The 23,126-nt window shown below is 45.7% G+C and overlaps 1 protein-coding gene across 3 annotated transcripts in view; it reads right to left on the reverse strand.

Moving 5' to 3' along the window:
- The window catches only part of zeb1b (zinc finger E-box binding homeobox 1b), a 253,962-nt gene that overhangs the window by 29,295 nt on the left and 201,541 nt on the right, over positions 1–23,126 (reverse strand). For all 3 annotated transcript variants that reach the window (XM_072508355.1, XM_072508354.1, XM_072508353.1), the window contains one exon: positions 6,913–7,021. In XM_072508355.1, the coding sequence (XP_072364456.1) occupies positions 6,913–7,021 (109 nt within the window). The remainder of the gene's footprint in view (positions 1–6,912; positions 7,022–23,126) is intronic.

The following is a 23,126-nucleotide window of genomic DNA, read 5'->3' on the forward strand; positions in this document are numbered from 1 at the left end:
GAAGAGGTTGGAGATGGCGTCCTGCAAAGGAACGAGCCTGGGGGCGCTTGTGACGGCACCGCTGCCGCTCTCGCCGACAAGGTACACCATGAGCCCGGTGGTGGCGGCAACGCTAAAGATCTGGGGGCAGTGGAGACGGCACAGGGGTGCGACGGGAGCTTCGGTGTGGTCCCCGATCAGAGACAACCATCGGTTTGTCCCAGGAAGGATGGACTGCGAGTTTCAGAGCTGGCATCGGGCAGGGATTAGAAGAATGGGGTCCTGTTCATTGACAGGATTTTTGCGAGCTTAGTGGCGCTGGGGGAGATGTTTGGGCTACCCCCGGGAAACGCTTTCAGGTACATGCAAGTGAGGGCGTTTGTGAGGCGGCAGGTGAGGGGATTTCCGCTACTCCCGGCACAGGGGATTCAAGATAGGGTGATTTCGGGCGTATGGGTCGGAGAGGGCAAGGTATCGGCGATATACCAGGAGATGAAAGAAGAGGGGGAGGCTTTGGTAGAGGAGCTGAAGGGTAAATGGGAAGAGGAGTTGGGGGAGGTGATTGAGGAGGGGCTATGGGCTATGGAGAGAGAGCGAGAGAGAGAGGGGGAGAGAGAGGGGGAGGGAGGGGAAGGGGGGTTTCTCTGGGGGGCATTTGAGCAGGAAAACACATGGATGATCCGGAAACTGACATATACGGGAAGAATCCAATGTACAAAGCTCTGTATCTTATTGACTTGCCATGTTCATGTCGTGCCACGTGAGCTTTCTTTCTTTTCTTCTTTTCTTTGTTGCGGGGGGAGGGGGGGGTTGTTTGTAAGGTGGAAAATATTGTTGAAAAATTCTTAATAAAAACATATTTAAAAAAAAACTCTCTTCTAAAGAGAACAGATCCAACTTCTCAATCTGAAGTCCCTCATCCCTGGAACCATTATAAATCTTTTCTGCACCCTCACCAAATCCTTCGTCATAGTTAATTTTGAAGTGCAGTAATTTCTGGTTTGTAAAATCAGTAGTTATTTTCCTTAGAGCAAGGAACAAAAAAGTTTTGCATTTATATAGAACCTTTCACATCCATTGGAAGCGGAAAGTGCTTTACAGCCAATGGAGTACTTTTGAAACGTATTCATTGTTGTAATGCAGGAATGGTGGCAGCTGACTTGACAAAGCTCCCACTATTAATAATGTTATAATGACCAGGAAATCTGGGGCGGGATTCTCCCCTACCCGGCGGGGCGGGGGGGAGGGGGGGGGTGTCCCAGCGGGCCAGAGTGGCGTGAACCACTCCGCCGTCGGGCCGCCCCAAAGGTACGGAATCCTCCGCACCTTCAGGGGCTACGCCCGCCCCGGAGTGATTGGCGCCCCGCCGGCCGGCTGGATAGGGACTTGGCGCCACGCCAACCGGCGCCAAAGGGCCTCCGCCGGCCGGCGCGAGTCGCCGCATGCGCGGGAACGCCAGCGCATGCTGGCGTCATCCCCGCGAATGCGCAGAGGGATTTGCTTCTGCACCGGGAATGGCTGAAGAGCACAGCCTCCGGTGCGGAACAATAGAGTGCCCCCACTGCACAGGCCCGCCCGCGGATCGGTGGGCCCCAGCCCCGGCCACCGTGGGGGCACCTCCCGGGCCAGATCCCCCCGCGACCCTCCAGGAACCCCGGAGCCCGCCCGTGCCGCCAGGTCCCGCCGGTAAGGGACCTACTCTAATTTACGCCGGCAGGACCGGCTACAGACGGGCGGGACTTCAGCCCTGGGGCCCATTGCGTCGCGCCGGATCCCGCCATTTTCCGAGGCGGGCGGCGCGACTCACGCCGGGCCGGTTTTTGGGGGGCAGGAGAATTGGGAGGACGGCGGGGGCGGGACTCACGCCGAACCCCGGCGATTCTCCAACCCGACGGGGGATCGGAGAATCCAGTCCCTTTTTGTGATGTTTTAAAAAAAAAAAAAAAAAAAAATTTAGAGTACCCAATTCATTTATTCCAATTAAGGGGCAATTTTTAGCCTGGCCAATCCACCTAGCCTGCACATCTGTGGGTTTTGGGGACGAAACCCACGCAAACACAGGGAGAATGTGCAAACTCCACAAGGACAGTGACCCAGAGCCGGGACCGAACCTGGGACCTCGGCGCCCTGAGGCAGTACTGCTAACCACTGTGCCGCCCGTGTTTTGTCATGTTGACTGATGGATAAATATTGGCCTGGACACCAAGGATAACTCCCCTGCTCTTCTTTGACATTCATTTACAGGATGTAGTCGTCATTGGCCAGTTCAGCATTTATTGGCCATCCTTAAAACACCCTCGAAAAGTTTCCTGACAAGCTGCCTTACTTTGTAATTAGTGCTATTGACTGAGGCATGGTTTGCGCGCGTACGCACGTACAGAGAATAGATGAATGACTGCATTAATCTATTTTAGTGGTATTGATTTGAAGGAGGAAGTGTTGATTAGTGCTTTGTGAGAACTTTTAACCACTTTTCAAAGTGTCATGCGATTTTTCACTTCCGTCTAAAGTTCTTAAGGGGTAGCTCTTGTCCCCCCCCAAGCCAACCAAGGATCTGCATTGATGGTTAAAATAGCTGAGGGAGTTGAGAACTCCTTTGTATGAAGGAGTCAGGGAAGCTGCCGGTGAACCTTACACACGCATGAAGGGAGACGGTGGTCACAAGCCACCTGTACGTTGATTGAGTAGAAGAGCTTCAGGTTGACAAAGGTGTTCCCACTTTGATTCGGGACCTTTTTTGACAAGATAGGTGCAATCAATAACACCCTGCACCTGAGGAAAGCAAGCTAATTGAGTGAAGGCCATGGCACTCTGCATCTGAGATGCCAAATCTATAAGGAAATTAATGGGATTTCCCCACATGAGCAAACAGCACATTAGTTACAGCCTTACTGAAGCTGCGTACAGCTGACTGGAAATAGTAGATATATCTCCTGATGATCCCTGGAAAGATCCCAAGGTACAGAAGTTGAGAGCGACGGTTACCTTCACAGCCACCGGCAGGGCATGGGGGTTGATGGATTGTGGCTCGAGTTTGCTGCTGGACCATGCAACATATATCTGTTACCACCTGACGGCTTAACGTCAGTCATCTTCAACATTGTTTCTCTGTCATACGGAAGTAGGATGTTCTAGATCTGTAACAACCGTCTCGCAGGACTGGTTGTCCTGCCTCTCCTCCTCCTTCCTGGTGCATGGTCAGCCACCTCTTCCTCCTGACCTCTGTCTTCCAGTTGCTCCTGGTAACTGATTTTATGACCTATAGGTGTTAGGGTGCCAAGTCGATCTTCTATATTCCTTTGCACAAAGCGCTATGCACCCTTTCTGTAACAGAAATATTTTCCCTGCCACTTGGGTGTACAAGTCATGGACAAAAGTAATTGCCCTGTGAGCCTGGAACTCCACACTCCTATTCCTCTGGGTTAAGCGAAGGCAGTTGGAATTTCGTGGGGCAGTGAATAAAATTTCACAGCACGTTGCATTGGGGTACTCTACTGCACACAAGGAGTACCCTGGCTGTTCAACAAAATGCTCAAGATTCAGACCTACTCTTCTTACCAGGTCTACTTTGCACACCAGATCCAGTTTCAACTGGATGGAGTGGAAATAGCTGCTGATTTAAAAGGCCATCTTCTCCCGTAAAACGTCCTGCCCTCCATTCTTATCCTGGCAAAAATGTAAGTGCCATGTTCAGGAGCAGGACTTGGGATTTTTGGGCCTTCTCCATCGTGGCAAAAAAATCTGGTCCTATGATTCTATCAGAAGAGATTATTTCATGTGAAGAACCTTCAATAAACTTCACTATAATACATTCAATGGCAATACTCTGCTTCTTGCGTGGGACTTACATTCATCAATCTTCTCATCCAGAGGTCTTAATAAAACCAAAAAAGCTGTGACTTTCAGGTCCAGTTCACAAACCTCATCACTAAAATGATCTTTCTAGGGCGGCACGGTGGCGAAATAGTTAGCACTGCTGCCTACGGCACTGAGGACCCTGGTTCGATCCCGGCCCACTGTCAGTGTTCAGTTTGTACATTCTCCCCATGTCTGCGTCAGTTTCATCCCCACAACCCAATGATGTGCAGGTTAGGTGGATTGGCCACGCTAAAATTGCCCCTTAATTGGAATAAAGTAAAAACAAATCAAATTATCTTTCGGACTGATCTTTTAAATCAATAATATGATGGGCAAATTCAAGGAGACACATAAAAGAAACTTTGTAAAACTAGTCAAGAGGATGTATGATCCAGCCTAAGGTATTATTTTTGAAACCCAAATATTTGCAAGAGAAATGCTAGCGAATGAGACCTTATTTAATTAATTTGTTGTCCGAAGAATTACACAATACAACTGATACAGCTTTCCTCGTGAGAAACTGCCAAATAATTCATCACAATTTGGTACGCCCAGGCCAAAGTTTAACCTATTGCCCCTCAGGTTGGTTCTTTCAGTTGACACAGATCCAATGTAAATTTTACTTGAACCTCTGAAGGAAACCTTTTTGGTTTTGCTGGTTTATGTCCTTTAACTTTCACAATTTGTTCCCAATGGTCCATTCCAAATAAATTTCAGATTTTGCTAGCAATTGTTTAGCCGATTCCCTAAACAGGAAATCTACCTCGTAATGGAACTCCTGCAGCCTTATCCAAAATGATTATGGTGACTTGAAACTCTGGGCAGTGAAGAATGCTTGAATTGTGCATCTCTCAACAGGTTAGCAGTTTACATAATATCCACCAGCAAAAGCACAACCTTCATAAGGGTGGATAAGTGTGGAAATTTGGACACATTTTGGCCCATAAATCCATGTGCAAGGATGTTCTCCTGCCATAACAGTTTTGTGGCATCTCCTCTGGAATTTGCTTTGAAATTTTATTCACTGCCCCAGATTTCCGTAACATATTCTTGTGGAAAAAAGTTAACAAGCTCTAGTCATGACTAAGGAAAATATACTCAAATCCTTACAGAATAACTTTTGTTTATTTTTTTGCCCCTCAGATCCTTCTGCTCCTTTAAATTTGGTTCCATACTGGAGCACAGTTTCACAAGGATTGACAGCTTTACAATACTTGACAAATGTTGCCAGGCTATTTGACTGCGGACACCTCCGGAAAGCTCAATTCTGTCCTCATCTGATGGAGACTACTAATTAGCAATCAAGAACAGATATCCTGCTTGTTTTTTGCATTGCCGAGACTAGTCCACATGCACTAAAAGCAATTTAAGTACTGCAATTGTCGGTCCTGTTGAGATCAGCGAGTGCAGCACAGTTAAAGAACTGTATCTAGGAACATTTTAATTTAGCCAAGTAGGGTTAGACGATGCAGGTGGGAGCAGGCTTTAACAGAGGAGTTACACCGAATGGTCCGATTCTGTGCTATACAATTCTCTGCAGTTACATTGCTATTTCCAGGGGTGCAAAACAAACAACCGATCAGTTATCAACCGTTTTACACCTTCTGTAATTTAAAAGACTCACCCGCAGTCTTCACCACCTGAGTAATTTCAGATCTTTCAAACAAATGTAACAGTGAGTTACAAGTGGTTGAAAGGTAAAATAACCTCATGGAAGTGGCCAAGTCTAACACATCACATACTGAGCCACAACTTGAAATCTAAGGTACAGCTGGCAAGGGTACTGATAATTGGTGTTATTGACACAAGACATGTCAAGCGATCTGTTCAGGCAGAATCAAAGAGTGAGCAACTACAGTTTATTCTCTCTCCGATTTTCCTTCCTCTCAGTCCAAATCCACAGATTCCGATGAGCTTCTTGGTCAGTAATACGGAAAAAAGCTTACTCAGCTCAAAAAGACCAAATCTGAAGAGTCAGGAAGGGGATTGGTCATGCCAAAGATAGTCACAGCATTCTCTGGCTGATGACAGTGACTCATTATTTCAGAAGTATGACTTGAACTAATGGTTATACCAGTTGGGCCAAGACAACTGGTACCACCAAACCCTCATGGCAAGGTGGATAAAAAGGAAAAGATCACGGAAAAGCCAAATACATTCTGCTCAGTCACTTCAAACAATATTGGCGACACCTCAAATGCTGGCCTTAAACACAAAAATCAGTTCCATGAGTTTTTGGATTTGGAAAGTACATTCAATTCCAAAGACTGACTTCTAGTGCAAGTACATTTATGTCAGGCAGCGTGGTTATGTTTTTAAACATGTCCCATTTCAAGATATGTAATCCTGAATCTTGGTGGTGCAGGCAGATGCTGGTGTACTTTTAATTCCTTAAAATAAAATCTGCATGTGTATTGCAATACAAAGCTGCTTCAAAGGTCAAAACAGGGAAATTATTTGTTACTGATTGATATGGGAACAGAAAATAAAAATCAGTATTTTCCTATCGAAGAACAACGCTGAGGGGGAACAGAAAGAGAAGGGTAAATCTGCTGGTATACGTTCATGATACCATCTTGGGGAGCTGTCAGTCAATCTGATTGGCTGGCAACCAGTTCCAGTTCTTTGCCTCGGGGGAGGGGGCTGCTCCACCACGCATCTGCATCAAGATCCCGGAGGGAATCTTCCATTAAGAGTGTGGCATGGTGACACTACAACCTCTGATTGACAAAAAGGTAATCAAATAAATACTCCAGAATACCAATACTACAATATAACAATTACATTTGCGTTTCTTTCTTCCACTGGGGAGCCTAATTTCCACCATGGCTTCAACTATAGTCTTCCAGATATTTACATTTGTACTTATTCTCCTTTATCTCAAAGGGGAGATTCAATTAAGTATTTCTGAAGGAAGCCAACTGACATGTGCTTGAGGTGACAGGAGAGAAGGGGGGCACAGGAAAACTATCAGGCAAATGAATGTTATGGACGATAAAGTACTCTGTATCAACAAGAATCCTCTTTCACAATCTACTTGAAGCACTAAGACACCAAAAATAATTCTCTACTTACCACTGTGGATGCGCAAGTGCTCCTTCAGATGATGCTTGTATTTAAATGCTTTGCCACATTCAGTGCACTTGAATTTCCGGTTCCCACCCGTCTGCGTTACAACATGGCGCTTAACGAAAATGAAAAGAGACAGGTAAAAAACATGATTCTTCAATTGGTTATTTTAGATTTACCATAAAAGGTTGCATGTCATATATATTTGAGTAAAAGTAGAGTTTTGAAGACTAAACTTTTGGCCAAAAAAATTAGGGTGCCAATTTTTGTGTAGGTAATTGTAGTGAGGGGTTAAAATCCATGCTCTCTCATCGTCTTGCTATTGCAGAGGTCAGAGACTATTCCTGCTGACCCCAAAGTAACGCAAAATAAGCTAAAAAGTTATTTTTATTACTGAATTTGTATTTAAGTAAATAACAACCTTCATAGGGAGAAACACTCATGTACACTAAATTTATCAAGAACAAAAGCCATATTACAAATGTATACAATTTAATTAAAGTTTCTTTAACAGCAAATAAAAGAATACTATTTAGCAGCAAAAAATACTGTAATAATAACATGGATTAAAACCCATAAAAATCACCCTCCTGGTATTCAGAATCAAAATAAGGGGTGGGATTCTCTCAGCCCGGGGCCGGGCCGGAGAATACCCGCAACCGGCGCAAATTGCTGATCCTGAGGCTAAGTGTCGACGCCGTCGGAAACGCCATTGCGTTTCCCGACGGCGTCAACACTTAGCCTCAGAATCACAGAATCCCGCCCAAGGTGTCCCAATCTGCTTTTTGAATTGCATTATCATATGGATCATCAACATCATCAATCATGTCATCATCCATGCATCCTTTAATGTGAACCTACTCCTTTTGCGAATTGCTGATTCTTGAAGATCATCATTGGGTTAAGCTTTGCCCCGTCGGACATACACAACAGCACAACTGTGAACCTACTTTTTCATGGCCTGTTGTCTTCAGGAACAATGCTTTCTCTTCAACTTTGCTCACCATTTGACTGCCTGGCATGTCAAAATTAATAGGAGTCTCATTCATGTTCCCAATACAGGACAATCCGTATCCGTCCTATTGTCGGATGTTTTATTCTAAACCGTTGAAATGCGATAAGACCATGTACTGCTTGGAGATGCTGTGAAATCTTGGTCTTCTATCGTAGTACAAAATAGTTTTGCTTTATAAACCGGTACACCAATCTACAATGCCTAATTTTCTTGCTTGTTTCAGGGCAAAGATTCAGATTGACCCGAGAGAAACTGTTCATTCTGGCAATTTTCATTGATGTATTTTGCAGCTTTGTTTTCCAACTGCAGCTACCAGCTAGGCTTTCCTCGGATTGAACATTTATTCCTCGGATTGAACAGCTAGGCTTTCCTCGGATTGAACATTTATTCTTGGTTAAGTTACCTAAATTGTGTAGAGAGCCAACATTCTTGTCTGATATCTTGAAATCTCTAGCTGTTGCACAATTATTTGTCTGCTCTGCAATCTCAACAACTTTTAAGTTTGAACTTGGGCAGCACGGTAGCATTGTGGATAGCACAATTGCTTCACAGCTCCAGGGTCCCAGGTTCGATTCCTGGCTGGGTCACTGTCTGTGCAGAGTCTGCACATCCTCCCAGTGTGTGCGTGGGTTTCCTCCGGTTTCCTCCCACAGTCCAAAGATGTGCAGGTTAGGTGGATTGGCCATGAGAAAATTGCCCTTAGTGTCCAAAATTAGTGTTGGGTGGGGTTACTGGGTTATGGGGATATGGTAGAGGTGTTGACCTTGGGTAGGGTGCTCTTTCCAAGAGCCGGTGCAGACTCAACGGTCCGAATGGCCTCCTTCTGCACTGTAAATTCTATGAACTGGGCTGTGTTTCTGCTATTCTTTCTTTCTACCTGTTGCCATACCAGTGAGGTGGTTGCCTTGACATCAGTTTTTTTTAAAATAAATATATTTATTCAAATTTTTCAACAGATTTTCAACAAACCCCCCTCCAACAAAAAGAAACAGAAACAAGAACACAGCAATCAAAAATTAAAGAAATATTATACATTGGATTTCCCCCATATACAATAACCCCCCCATATGACATTTAAAAGCACCAATAGGGAAGCCCCCCCCACCCACCAAACGCCCCCCCCAAAAGACCCCCCCCCCCCCCACCTGCTGCTGACCTCCTCCTAACGCTCCGCGAGATAGGCGGTGGCAACCGTTCCTAGACTGAGGAACCCCTGCACAGACCCTCGCAAGGCAAACTTTATCCTCTCCAGCTTGATGAACCCTGCCATGTCATTGATCCAAGCTTCCACAGTAGGGGGCTTCGCATCTTTCCATAGTAGCAAAATCCTCTGCTGGGCTACCAGGGACACAAAGGCCAGAATACCGGCCTCTTTCGCCTCCTGCACTCCCGGCTCGTCCTTTACCCCAAATAATGCCAACCCCCAGCTCGACTTGACCCGGGCTTTCACCACCTTGGACATAGTCCTCGCAAAACCCCTCCACAACCCATCCAGTGCCGGGCACGACCAGAACATATGGACGTGATTTGCCGGGCTTCCCGAGCACCTCCCACATCTGTCCTCCACCCCAAAGAACCTACTCAACCTCGCCCCTGTCATATGCGCTCTGAGTAACTTTGAACTGTAGCCTTGACATCAGTTGATGGGCACAGATACAAGGAGCTGAACAGTCACCTTCAATGGTGTGTTCTTCATAAATCTATCAATTAGTAGGTTTGCACCAGGGCGAGTTTGATTTCAGCCGTGAGGGTGTGGTCATGGCGTCATAATAGCACACAAGGAAGCCATTCGACCCATCAAGTCCGTGTCAGCTCTCTGTAGAGCAATCTAGTCAGTCCCATTCCCCCGACCATCCCCAGTCATTGCCACTCGCTGCATAATCCCACCGCATCTCTTACCTAAAGCCTGATATCAATCTCCTGCCTAGTACTTGTACCATCAACTATTGGGAAGTTCTCTGTTTTATCGAACCCTAACATTTACACCACTAACAAATCCCCTCGATCACTTTTGCTCCCAGGAGAACAACCCAAGCTTCTTCAACCTAACCTTGTAGCTAAAATTCCTCATCGTTCAAAAAGTTTCAAATAATCACCTCAGCACCTTCACATCCTTACAAAAGTAAATTTCTAAGAGTTTGCATTTTCTGGCCCAAAGTTGGGGAGATCGGCTTTTATACAAGATCAGCCATTGTTCAAGTTACCACATTGCACTGCAATTAGCCCAATTCACAATTTTTCCCTTTTTGAAGCAGTCAATGCCTACAAGCAGCAAGATCTGGACAACATCCAGATTTGGGTTGATAAGTGGGCCACACAACTATGGGACAAATGACCATCTCCAAGAAGAAAGCATAACCACCTCCCTTTGGCATTACCATTGTCCAGCACCCTCCACCATCAACATCCTGGAGGGGAACAAAAAAACAAAGAAAAGTACAGCACAGGAACTGGTCCTTTGGCCCTCCTAGCCTGTGCCGACCATGCTACTCGCCTAACCCAAAACCTTCTACATTTCCGGGTCCGTACCCCTCTATCCCAACCTATTCATGCGTTTCTGAAGACGCTCCTTAAACATCACTATCGTACCTGCTTCCACCACCTCTTCTGGCAGCGAGTTCCAGGCATTCACTACCTTCTGTGTAAAAAAACCTCCCTCGCACATCTCCTCTTAACTTTGCTCCTCGCACCTTAAATTTATATACCCTAGTAATTGACTCTTCCAACCTGAGAAAAAGCTTCTGACGATCCACTCTGCCCATGCCCCTCATAATTTTGTAGACTTCTTTTAGGTCGACCCTCAACTTCTGTCATTCAGTGAGAATTAATCAAATTTATTCAATCTCTCCTCATAGCTAATGCCCTCCGTACCAGGCAACATCCTGGTAAACCTCTTCTGTACCCTCTCCAAAGCCTCCACATCCTTCCATCAGTGTGGCGACCAGAATTGAACACACTATTTTCCATAGTATTGTGGCCACCAAGACATCATAAAGCACATGATGCAAGCCCACAACCTGATTAGTGTTTCGCTGAGCAAGACAAACCAAGAGCATTTTAAAAAATTAAAACCCAGCGGTTTCTTGGCTTGAAATAAACTGGTGAAAACCCTTAACACAATGTTGCAATGTTTATGATTAGAACCCAGTCCTTGGTATCGTATAGACTGAGAATTCAAACATCAGTGCTACAAATACAAATTTATTAAATAATGTCATTGGGAATTTAATGCTAAAACTGGAACAAACTAATTTTTAATCAAGTCATCGATAATAATGGCCCGGAGTTGCACTGTTAAAAACGAATAAAAGAGTTTTAAGAAGTGTCACATATTAGCTCATGGCGAGTAGGAAAGCCGATGCTGGTACAGGTGGCACGGTAGCACAGTGGGTAATACTGTTGCTTTCCAGCTCCAGGGTGCCAGGTTCGATTCCCGGCTTGGGTCACAGTCTGTCTGGAGTTTGCTCATTCTCCCTGTGTCTGCGTGGGTTTCCTCCAGGTGCTCTGGTTTCCTCCCATAAGTCCCAAAAGACACGTTGTTGGGTGAATTGGATATTCTGAATTCTCCCTGTGTGTAACCGAACAGGAGCCGGAACATAGCGACTAGGGGCTTTTCACAGTTACCTCATTGCAGTGTTAATGTAAGCCTAGTTGTGTCAATAAAAATATTATTATTAATGTGGCCAAACTAAGGTTCTATACAGCTGCAGCCCATGACTTGCCACTTTTTATACTCAATGCCCCGACCGATGATGCTTTCTTGACTACCTTCTCCACCTGTGTTGCCACTTAGTGACCTGTCGACCTATACATCCAGGTCCCTCTGCCTGTCAATACTGCTCAGGGTTCTGCCATCTACTGTACATTTCCCAACTGTATTAGACCTTCCAAAATCCATAACCTCACATTTGTCCAGATGAAACATCATCTCCCCACCAAGTCTCCAAACTATCCATATCCTGCTGTGTCCTCTGACAACCCTCATCGCTATCCCTATCCGCAGTTCCACCAACCTTTGTCTCATCTGCAAACTTACTAATTGGACCAATTACATTTTTCTCCAAATCATTTATATCGACTACGAACAGCAAAGGTCCCAGCACTGATCCCTGCGGAACATTACTAGTCACAGTCCTTTTTATTTCTTCTTTTTTTTTAGCAATTTAGAGTACCCAATTCATTTTTTTTCCAATTAAGGGGCAATTTAGCATGGCCAATCAACCTACTCTGCACATCTTTGGGTTGTGGGGGCTAAACCCACGCAAACGGGGAGAATGTACAAACTCCACACGGACATCACAGTCCTTCTTTATGAAAAGACCCTTCCCACTGCTACCGAGTCAGTTCTGTATCCATCTTGCCAGCTCACCTCTGATTCTGTGTGACTTCACCGTGAGGGACCTTGTCAAAGGCCTTACTGAAGTCCATGTAGACAACATCCACTGCCCTACCTTCATCAATCATCTTCGTCACTGCCTCAAAAAACTCGATCAAGTTAGTGAGACATGACCTCCACTTCACAAAACCATACTGCCTCTCGCTTGTTTCGAAACAGGAGTAAAGCCTGTCTTGAAGAATCCTCTCCAATAATTTCCCTACCATTGACCTAAGGCTCACCGGCTTGTAATTTCCTGGATTATCCTCGCTATCCTTATTAAACAAAGGAATAATACTGTAGCCAGCAAAGATACAAAGATTTCTGTCAAGGCCCCAGTAATTTCCTCCCTTGCCTCCCTCAGTATTCTGGGGTAGACCGCATCAGGTCCTATGGACTTATCTACCGTAAATGTTTTTCAAAATGTCCAACACTTCCTCCTTTTGGATCTCAATGTGACCCAGACCGTCTACATACCCTTCCCCATACTCAATCATTCACCAAGTCCTTCTCTTTGGTGAATACGGATGCAAAGTACTTATTTAGTACCTTGCCCTTTTCCTCTGGTTCCATGCATAGATTCCCTCCCTTGTCCTGGAGTGGGCCAACCTTTTCTCTGGCTACCTGCTTGCTCTTTATATACGTATAAAAAGCCTTGGGATTTTCCTTAATCCAGTTTGCCAATGACTTTTCGTGACCCCTTTTAGCCCTCCTGACTCCTTGCTCAAGTTCCTTCTTACTTTCCTTATATTCCTCACGGGTTTCGTCTGTTCCCAGACTTCAAGCCCTTACAAATGCTTTGTTTTTCCTTTGGACTAGGCTCACAGTATCCCTCATTATCCAAGGTTCCCAAACATACTTATCCTTCTTCCTCACAGGAACATGCCGGTCCTGAATCCCTATCAACTGACATTTCAAAGCCTCCAACATGCCAGATGTTGATTTACCCTCAAAACGTCAGCCTCCAATTTAGATTCTTCAGTTCCTGCTTAATATTGTTATAATTATCCTTCCCCCAATTTAGCACCTTCACCCGAGGACTACTCTTATCTTAAAACATACTGAATTATGGTCAGTGTTCCCGAAATGCTCCCCTACTGAAACTTCGACCACCTGGCTGGGCTCATTCCCTACTACCAGGTACAGTACAGCCCCTTCCCTAGTTGGACTATCTACATATTGTTTCAAGATGATCTCCTGGATGCTCCTTTCAAACTCTGCGCCATCCAAGCCCCTAGCACTAAATGAATCCCAGTCAATATAGAGGAAGTTAAAAATCACCCACCACAACAATCATGTTGCTTTTACACCTTTCCAAACTCTGCCTACATATCTTCTCCTCTAACGCCCGCTGGCTGTTGGGAGGCCTGAAGTAAACCTCCAACATTGTGACTGCACCCTTCCTATTCCTGACCCCTACCCATATTGCCTCACCGCATGAACCCTCTGAGGTGACCTCCAGCAGCAACACCTGTTATATTCTCCTTAACCAGTAATGCAACACCCCTACCCCTTTTACAACCCCACTATCCTGCCTGAAACATCAAAATCCTGGAACATTTCGCTGCCAATCCTATCCCTCCCTCAACCAAGTCTCTGTAATGGCAACATCATTGTTCCAAGTACTAATCCAAGCTCTTAAGTTCATTTGCCTTACCTGTTATACTTCTCTCATTGAAACAAATGCACTTCAGACCACTAGTCCCGTTGTGTTCAGCAACATCTCCCTGCCTGCTCTTCCTCCGTGTCTTACTGGCCCTATTCTCGAGTTGCCCCTCAGTTATTTCACTTCTGACCTATTACTTTGGTTCCCGCCCCCTTGCCACACCCTCCTGTGAATAGAAACAGACTCTATGTGTCACATAGGATTGGATATTACACGGATATTGCCATATTCCCCGACTAAACTGTTGGTTGGGAGACTGCCCTCAAAAAAAGTGGCTGCCGTACAACTATTTTACATACGGCTGGGTGTTAATTTGCTCCGGGTGAGACTTCGCCCCCAACTGGAGAAGAGGTCTCGCCTTAGAGAGGTAACCCTGTAGTCCAAATCACTGAGTGTCTTTAAGACAGAGCTAGATAGGTTTTTGATCAATTAGGGGACCAGGGGTTATGGGGAGAAGACAGGAGAATGGGGATGAGAAAAATATCAGCCATGATTTAATGACGGAGCAGACTCGATGGGCCGAGTGGCTTAATTCTGTTCCTGTCTTATGGTCCCAACAGTCCCAAATTCCAGCAGAGGCCAGTGATAGGACTATAGTCAGTCCACGAAGAACAGGAGGTTATGGAGGAAATTTCAGTCTATTGGCGGGGTTTGGATAGCAGGCACCGGCAAGGAAGTGAAACAGATGAGGAGAGGGTTGAGGGGTCAGTGGGGAAGGTTAAAGAGCGGTTATGGCTTTGGAGGGTGGGGTACCCTCAGATGGGCACAGGGCATCTCCAAAAGGAGGGGCCACCCCCTTACCAGACATCAGTTCACCCAATAAATGCTGGCGGCCTAACCACCTGGTGTTAGCCTCCCCCTGCCTCTGGTAAAATAGCTGTGGGGGCGGAATGAGGCACTCTATTGGACAGTAAAGGGCCTCAATAGATCCAAAGGCAGACTACACAAAGTCTCCATTGCCCCTTCTGTTAAATGTGAGGCAGTTCAGGGGTAGGTAGGAAGGCAGCAGGCAGGGCACCAGGGGGGGGGGGGGGGGGGGGGGGGTAGGGTGAGAGAGAGAGAGAGAGAGAGAGAGAGAGAGAGAAGAAAGAGAATGTATGGGAGGTTGGGAGGGGGGCGGGGGGGTGAGGAGGAGGCAACGGTTAGCGTGAGTATTTTTTCGGCAATATGGGAAGGCAACTTATCTAAATAGAGAGAGACTTTGGGGTGCTCCGTTGCAGATCTGGGGGTCTTGGTTCATGAGTCACAGAGAACTAGCACGCAGGTACAGCAAATCAAGAAAGCAAATGGAACGTTGGCATTTATAGCGAAAGGAATAGAGTATAAAGAGAAGAAAGTGTTGTTGCAACTCTACAAGGCATTGGTGAGACCGCACCTGGAGTATTGTGCACAGTTTTGGTCCCTGCATTTGAGGAAAGATGTAGTGGCATTGGAGGCAGTTCAGAGGAGGTCCACTAGCTTGATTCCATAGATGAGGAATTTGTCATATGAAGAGAGATTGAACAGTTTAGGCCTGTACTCTCTAGAGTTTGGAAGAATGAGGGGAGTTCAAATTGATATGGATATAGTAGACGTGGAGCGGATGCTTTGTCTTGTGGGGCATTCTAGAACGAGAGGTCATAGTCTTAGGATAAGAGGTAGCAAATTTAAAACAGATTTGAGGAGAAACTACTTCTCTCAAAGGGTTGTGAATCTGTGGAATTCATTACACAAAATATGGTGGATGCTGGGACAGTGAGTAAATTTAAGGAGGAGTTAGACATATTTTTAATTGTTAATGGGTTGAAGGGTTGTGGAGAACGGAGTTAAGGACGATGGAGTTAAGGCCAGGATGAGATCAGCCATGATCAAATGGCGGAGCAGACGCAATGGGCCAAAAGGCCTAATTCTGCTCCGATACCTTATGAACTTATAAAGAGACCGGTTGGTGGAGGACAAGTTTGTGGGTTGCATAAGTTACCAAGGAGGAGAGAGTTTAGATATAGTCAGGTGCAAGACTTTGCATGGAAGTGAGAGGAAGCATTGGGGATCGAGATGGTGTGGAGAATTGGGAGTGAAATAATGCATCGGATCAACTTGACCTCTTCGCGAGGATGAGCTTATACAGTTTAAGGTGGTACATTGGGGGGCCTCAAATCCCCTGGGAGACCGCCACGAGTGCCGTTCCATCTGGTCCCCATTTGTGAGGACCCGTGCTGAACAGCGTTCGCCCAAGGTCTCTGAGGCGAAGAGGATGAATCCCAAAGCCTCAGGTACCTCAGGAATCTGCACATTAGAGTGAGACTAGCTGTCTCGCTCTAATATGTTGATTTGCCAAAATATGTTCCCGCCCACAATGGGCAGGATTTACTTCGCAATATCACGCGAGATCGCATTGGATCTTGCAAGGCGTTGCAAGCCGGGTAGATCCTGGGAGCGTGTCTCCCGGCTTTTATCGGTCATGCTGCGCCACAATGAGCTGCTTTTCCGGCACAGCGTGGCCATTGGATCATGTCCTACATTATTGTTCCTACTACACAGAAGGCAATGGGTAGCCATTGGCAGATGGGTGTTTTTCTGAATGGAAGGTTGTGACTAGTGGTGTTCCATAGGGATCAGTGCTTGGGCCTCTGTTGTTTGTAGTGTACAACGATTTGGAGGACAATGTAGCCAGTCTGATTAGTAAGTTCGCAGATGGCACCAAGGTTGGTGGAGTGGCAGATATAGTGTTGAGGATTGTCAGAGGGTACAGCAGGACATAGATAGGTTGGAGACTTGGGCAGAGAAATGGCAAATGGAGTTTAATCCGGACAAATGTGAGGTAATGCATTTTGATAGGTCTAACATAGAGGGGGAAATTCTGTAAATGGCAAAACTCTCAGGAATATAGAAAGTCAGAGAGATCTGGGCGTGCAGGTCCACAGATCTTGAAGGTGGTAACACAAGTGGACATGGTCGTCAAGAAAGCATACGGAATGCTTGCCTTCATTGGACAGGGCATCGAGTATAAAAACTGGCAAGTCATGCTACAGTTGTATTGAACCTTGGTACGGCCGCATTTGGAATATAACGCACATTTCTGGTCGCCACACTACCAGAAGGATGTGGAGACTTTGGAGAGGGTGTAGGAGGTTTACCAGGAGGTTGCCTGGTCTGGAGGGTGCTAGCTATGTGCAGAGGCTGAATAGACGCGGACTGTTTTCATTAGAACGACGGAGGTTTAGCAGTGACCTGATAGAGGTCCGCAAGATTATGAGGGCATGGATCGAGTGGATGGGCAGGCACTCTTTCCCAGGGTGGAGGGGTCAGTCAGTCACCAGGGGGGCATACGTTAAAGGTCCATGGGGCAAAGTTTAGAGGAGATGTGCGAGGCAGTTTTTTTTACGCAGAGGGTAGTGAGTGCCTGGATCGCGTTGCCAGAGGAAATTGTGGAAGCAGATACATTAACGGCATTCAAAAGGCATCTTGACAAACTCATGGACAGGATGGGTATTGCGGGATACGGCACAAGGAAGTGCTGAGGGATTTGGCAAAAGCTGGTATCGTGATCGGCTTGGAGGGTTGAAGGGCCTGTTCCTGTGCTGTATTGTTCTTCGTACACTCCCTTCACTTGAAGCCAACCTTTCAACCAAAAGAACAAAGAGAACAAAGAACAAATATAAGTACAGCACAGGAACAGGCCCTTCGGTCCCCCAAGCCTGCGCCAACCATGCTGCCCGTCTAAACTAAAATCTTCTACACTTCCGTGGGCCACATCCCTCTATTCTCATTCTATTCATGTATTTGTCAAGATGCCCCTTAAACGTCACTATCGTCCCTGCTTCCACCACCTCCTCCAGCAGCGAGTCCTTGGCACCCACTACACTCTGTGTAAAAAAAACTTACCTCGTACATCTCCTCTAAACCTTGTCCCTCGCACCTTAAACCTATGCCCCCTAGTAATTGACCCCTCTACCCTGGGGAAAAGCCTCTGACTGTCCACTCTGTCTACGCCCCTCCTAATTTTGTAGACCTCTATCAGGTCGCCCCTCAACCTCCTTCGTTCCAGTGAGAACAAACCAAGTTGATTCAACCTCTCCTCATAGCTAATGCCCTCCATACCAGGCAACATCCTGGTAAATCTCTTCTGCACCCTCTCTAAAGCCTCCATATCCTTCTGGTAGTGTGGCGACCAGAATTGAACACTATACTCCAAGTGTGGCCTAACTAACGTTCTATACAGCTGCAACATGACTTGCCACTATAAATTTTTTCTTAGCAGCTCTTTCCCAGAAGCACTCATCTTACTATTTAATCCTTTTCTTTAAAAGGCTTCTTAAAAGCTAACAGACCATGCCATCAGTTTATTTGCCACCTTATTGCTTTCACATATCCTTTGAGGGGGGCCTGTTCTTCCTCTTGTTAAGTGCTGTGATATGTTTCACGCAAAACATGCTGTATAAATGCTAGCTATTTTTATCTTTTCTCTTTTCCATGGAGATATACCATTTTCCATCTCTCCAGTCTGCAGGGAGCTGCCCAGCTGGCATAAGGTATGAGCATCAGTAAGCAGCTCTGTAGGAAATCCCACAGATCAGAATCCTTTCTGACCTTTGTACTAATGTGTTGGATTCTCTCCAGGGTTGCTCAATGGTACTTGTATAATTGTTGTCAACTGAACTCCCTTGGAGTTGGAACACCCAAACAACATATCTCCAGAGGGAAGGAAAACAGCACTTTTAACTGGATGTCGTTATCACTGTAACTGTTTATTAACCACACTTGAAGTCAATGTTGGTGCTGGTTGGGGGGCGAGGGAGGAGAGACAGTTTGTCTTTTTACGCTTTCCATTTCCTTTAACCCATTAGAAATGTTACCATTGCTGTAAAATGACAGAGATAAAACTTCCACCTCTGTGGGAGTTACACAAAGTCAGTTAAAAGAAAGCCAAGACTTGCGTAATCCATTTATCTGGGGCTGGTTTAGCACACTGCGCTAAGTAGCTGGCTTGTATTGCAGAACAAGGCAGCAGTGTGGGTTCCATTCCCGTACCGGCCTCCCCGAACAGGCGCCGGAATGTGGCGACTAGGGGCTTTTCACAGTAGCTTCATTGAAGCCTACTTGTGACAATAAGTGATTATTATCTTTGACGAAAGACCTTGATAGCTCAATTATAATTAACTTGTCATGAGGTATTAGATTCTTCCATATAGAATTCTCTATTCCATAGCACACACATGGGAAGACAATGTTGTGCTGGTCACATCACTGGACTAGTAATCCAGTGGCCCAGGGGCCATGGGGCAAGTGCAGCATCATGGAGTCCAGCAAAACTCAAGTCAATGGGAATCTGGGGAAAACTCTCCTCTGGCTGCTGTCATACCTAGCACCAAGGAGGATGGCTGTGATTATTGGGGGTCAATCATCTCAGTCTAGGCCATGACTTCAGGTGTTCCTTAGATTAGTGTCCTAGCCCAACCCTCTTCAATTGCTTCAATGATCTTTCCACCATCATAAGGTCAGAAGTGGGGATGTCTGCTGATGATTGCATAATCTTCAGTACCATTTGTGACTCCTCAAATACTAAAGCCGTCTATGCCATACCAGGATGATACAGATAGGCAGAACAGTGGCAAATGGAATTGAATCCTGAAAAGTGTGAGGTGATGTACCTTGGGAGGCCTAACAAGGCAACTAGAAAGTGCAGGGGATCAGAGGGACCTTGGAATGCATGCGCAAAGATCCCTGAAGGCAGCAGGACAGGTAGATAATGAGGTTAAGAAGGCATATGGGATACGCCTTTATTAGCTGAGGCAGTGGAGGGAGTTTATGATGGAGCTGTATAAAACGCTTGTTCGGCCACAGCTAGAGTAGTGTGTGCAGTTCTGGTTGCCGCACTATTGTAAGAACGTGATTGCACTAGAAAGAGAGCAGCGGAGATTTGTTGGGTGTTGCCTGGGCTAAAGTGTTTCCAGCTATGAAGAGAGGCTGGTTAGGCTGGGCATAGAGCAGAGCAGGGGGACCTGACTGAAGTGTACAAAATTATGAAGAACATGGAAAACGATAGATAATAAGAAACACTTTCCCTTAGTAGAGGGCTCAATAGCTAGGGAACATAGATTTAAGATAAGGAGCAGGAGGTATTGAAGGGATTTGAGGAAAAGCATTTTCACCCAGAGGATGGCGAGAATCTGGAACTCACTGCCTGAAAGAGTGATAGAGGCAGGGACCCTCAACATTTAAGAAGTATTTAGATGAGCATTTGAAATGCCATAGCATACAAGGCTATGGACCAAATGCTGGAAAATGGGATTGGAATAGATAGGTGTTTGATGGGCAGCATAGTCACGATGGGTTAAACGGCATCTTTCTGTGCTGTAAAACTCAGACTCAATATGTAGCACAACCTGGATACTATTCAGGCTTGAATTAATAAGTGGCAAGTAATATTCGGACCACCCAAGTGCTGGAAAATGGCCATCTCCAACAAGAGAGAATCTAACCATCTCCCGATGACATTCAATGGCATCACCAGTGCTGAATTTCCCACCTTTAACATCCTGGGGGTTACCATTGACCAGAAACTTAAATAGACATAAATACTGCGGCTACAAAATCTGGTCAGAGGCTGGGAATTCTGTGGCAAGTAACTAACTCCCCAAAACCTGTTCACCATTTAGAAGTAGTCACCATGTGTCTCGATGACTGCAACTCCAACAACACTTAAGAAGCTCGACAACATCCAGGACAAAGCAGTGCACTTGTTTGGCAAACCTTGCCACAACTTAAAGATTTACTCCCTCCACCACCAACACAAAATTGCAGCAGTGTGTGCGATACACAAGCTGCACTGCAGCAACTCACCAAGGTCCTTCAACGCCTTCCAAACCGATGACGTTTAGTGTCAGGAGTGTACCCCAAAGGACCTGGATGTAGTGCCACAGGAAGTTCAACACCTCACACAAGTGGCCAAGCTCTGTGAATGCATCAAGCTCAACATAAATATTGTGGCTGTCTGTGAAAGCAAGTCAGAAGCTGGATATTCTGTGATGGATAATTCTATCTTGATTTCTCCGAGCCCTTTGGCCATCGACAGCAGTGTTTTTCAAAGTGCGGATCGTGACCCACGGATGGGTCGTGGGCAGATATTGGGAGTGGCGAGGAGCAGTCTGTTGTGCTGTTCACGCAACATGATGGCCCGAATCATGGGAGAAGCGCCAAACGGCTGCTACTGGCTTTTAAATTGGGGGCAGCATGGTAGCATAGTGGTTAGCACAGTTGCTTCTCGGCTCCAGGGTCCCAGGTTTGATTCACGGCATGGCTCACTGTCTGTGCGGAGTCTGCACATTCTCCCTGTGTCTGCGTGGGTTTCCTCCGGGTGCTCCAGTTTCCTCCCACAGCCCAAAGATGTGCAGGTTAGGTGGATTGGCCATGCTAAATTGCCCCTTAGTGTCCAAAAAGGTTAGGAGGGGTTATTGGATTATGGGGATAGGGTGGAGGCGTGGGCTTAAGGGGGGTGGTCTTTCTAAGGGCCAGTGCAGACTCGATGGGCCGAATGGCCTCCTTCTGCACTGTAAATGCTATGATTCTATAACCACCCTAGAAGGACAAGGGCTGCAGATGACTGGGGAATACAGTTCCTTCATCGTCACAGGATGGAAATCTTGGAACTCCCTCTCTATCAGCACCGTGGATGTACCTGCACCAAGTGGACGTCAGCGGTTGAAGTCAGCAGCTCACCACCAACTTCTCAAGAACAGTTAGGGTTGAATATGTACATAAATTTACGCAAAATGCTTTCTAGTTCTGATATAAGTGACTAAAATTATACTTACGGTCACATGTTTAGAAAATAAAAAAGGAACAATGACACATTAGACATATTCCCAGAGCTGCATCTGTCAGGCTTAGGTTTCCTATGCAAGGCTCGGAGATAATTTTCTGGATCAACAGTTACAGAGTTGTTTATAATCATTTGCCAGCAATGCCCACATCCCGGTAAAGAATTTTAAATCTATGAAGCAAACCACAATTTGCTGTTCTGGTATATTTTATTCAGAAATCACTTATTTATGGGGTAGGATACGGGCATTTGGCCCATCATGTCTGAATGAGCAACTTGCCTAGTGCTGTTCCCCTGCATTCAACCCATATCTTTGTACGTTCTTCCTTTTTACATAACAGTCTTAAGTCCCTTTTGAATACTTCAATTGAACCTGCCTTCACCACTCTCAGGCACTACATTCCAGACCTTAACCACTTGCTGTGTAAGAAAGCTTACCCTCATATCACTTTTGCTAATTATTTAAAATCTGTGCCCTCTTGTTCACGATCCTTTCACGAGTGGAACGTTTCTCCCTATCTACTCTGTCCAGACTGCCAATGATTTTGAATAACACATCAACTCGCCATCTCCTTTTCTCCAAAGGCAGTCCTAGCTTCTCCAATCTATCTGTATAAATAAAGTTCCTCATCGATGGAACCATTTTGTGAATCTTTTCTGCGCCAGCTCGAATGTCTTCACATCCTTTTTAAAGTGTGATACCCAGAACTAAACGCAATATTACACCTGAGGTCGAACAAGTATCTTACACAAGTTCAACATAACCTCTGAGCTCTTGTATTCTATGCCTCTATCAATAAAACCAAGGAAACTTTATGTTTTATTAACCACTCTCAACCTGTCCTGCCACCTTCAATGGCTTATGCACATATACACCCAGGTCCCTCTGCTCCTGCACTCTCTTTAGAATTATATCTTTTCATATTGTCTCCATGTTTTACCTGCCAAAATGAATCTCACATTTCTCTGCACTGAGGTTTATCTGCTACCTTTCGAAGTTCTACACTACCTCCTCATCAGGTCACAATACTTCTTCCATGTTTTGTATCATCTGCAAACTTTTAAATGTGTCAGAAAAATGAAGGTTCCCAAAATTGACTGCTGGGGAACTCCACTACAAATCTTCCACCAGCACAAAAGACATTCATTAACTACTACTCTGTTTTCAGTCGCTCAGCCAATTTCATATCCATGTCCCTTTTTTCCATGAGCTATTGCTCAAGTTTGTTTCAAATAGTTAAACACGGTTTTCCTGTAATAAATTCCTGCTGGCTTTCCTTAAATAACCTGTGATTGTCCATGTGACTTAATTTTGTTGCAAATTACTGTTTCCCCATCACTGAAGTTAAACTGACTGGCCTGT

This window comes from Scyliorhinus torazame, chromosome 6 (genome assembly GCF_047496885.1).
Source record: "Scyliorhinus torazame isolate Kashiwa2021f chromosome 6, sScyTor2.1, whole genome shotgun sequence".
NCBI classification, from domain to species: Eukaryota; Metazoa; Chordata; class Chondrichthyes; order Carcharhiniformes; family Scyliorhinidae; genus Scyliorhinus; species Scyliorhinus torazame.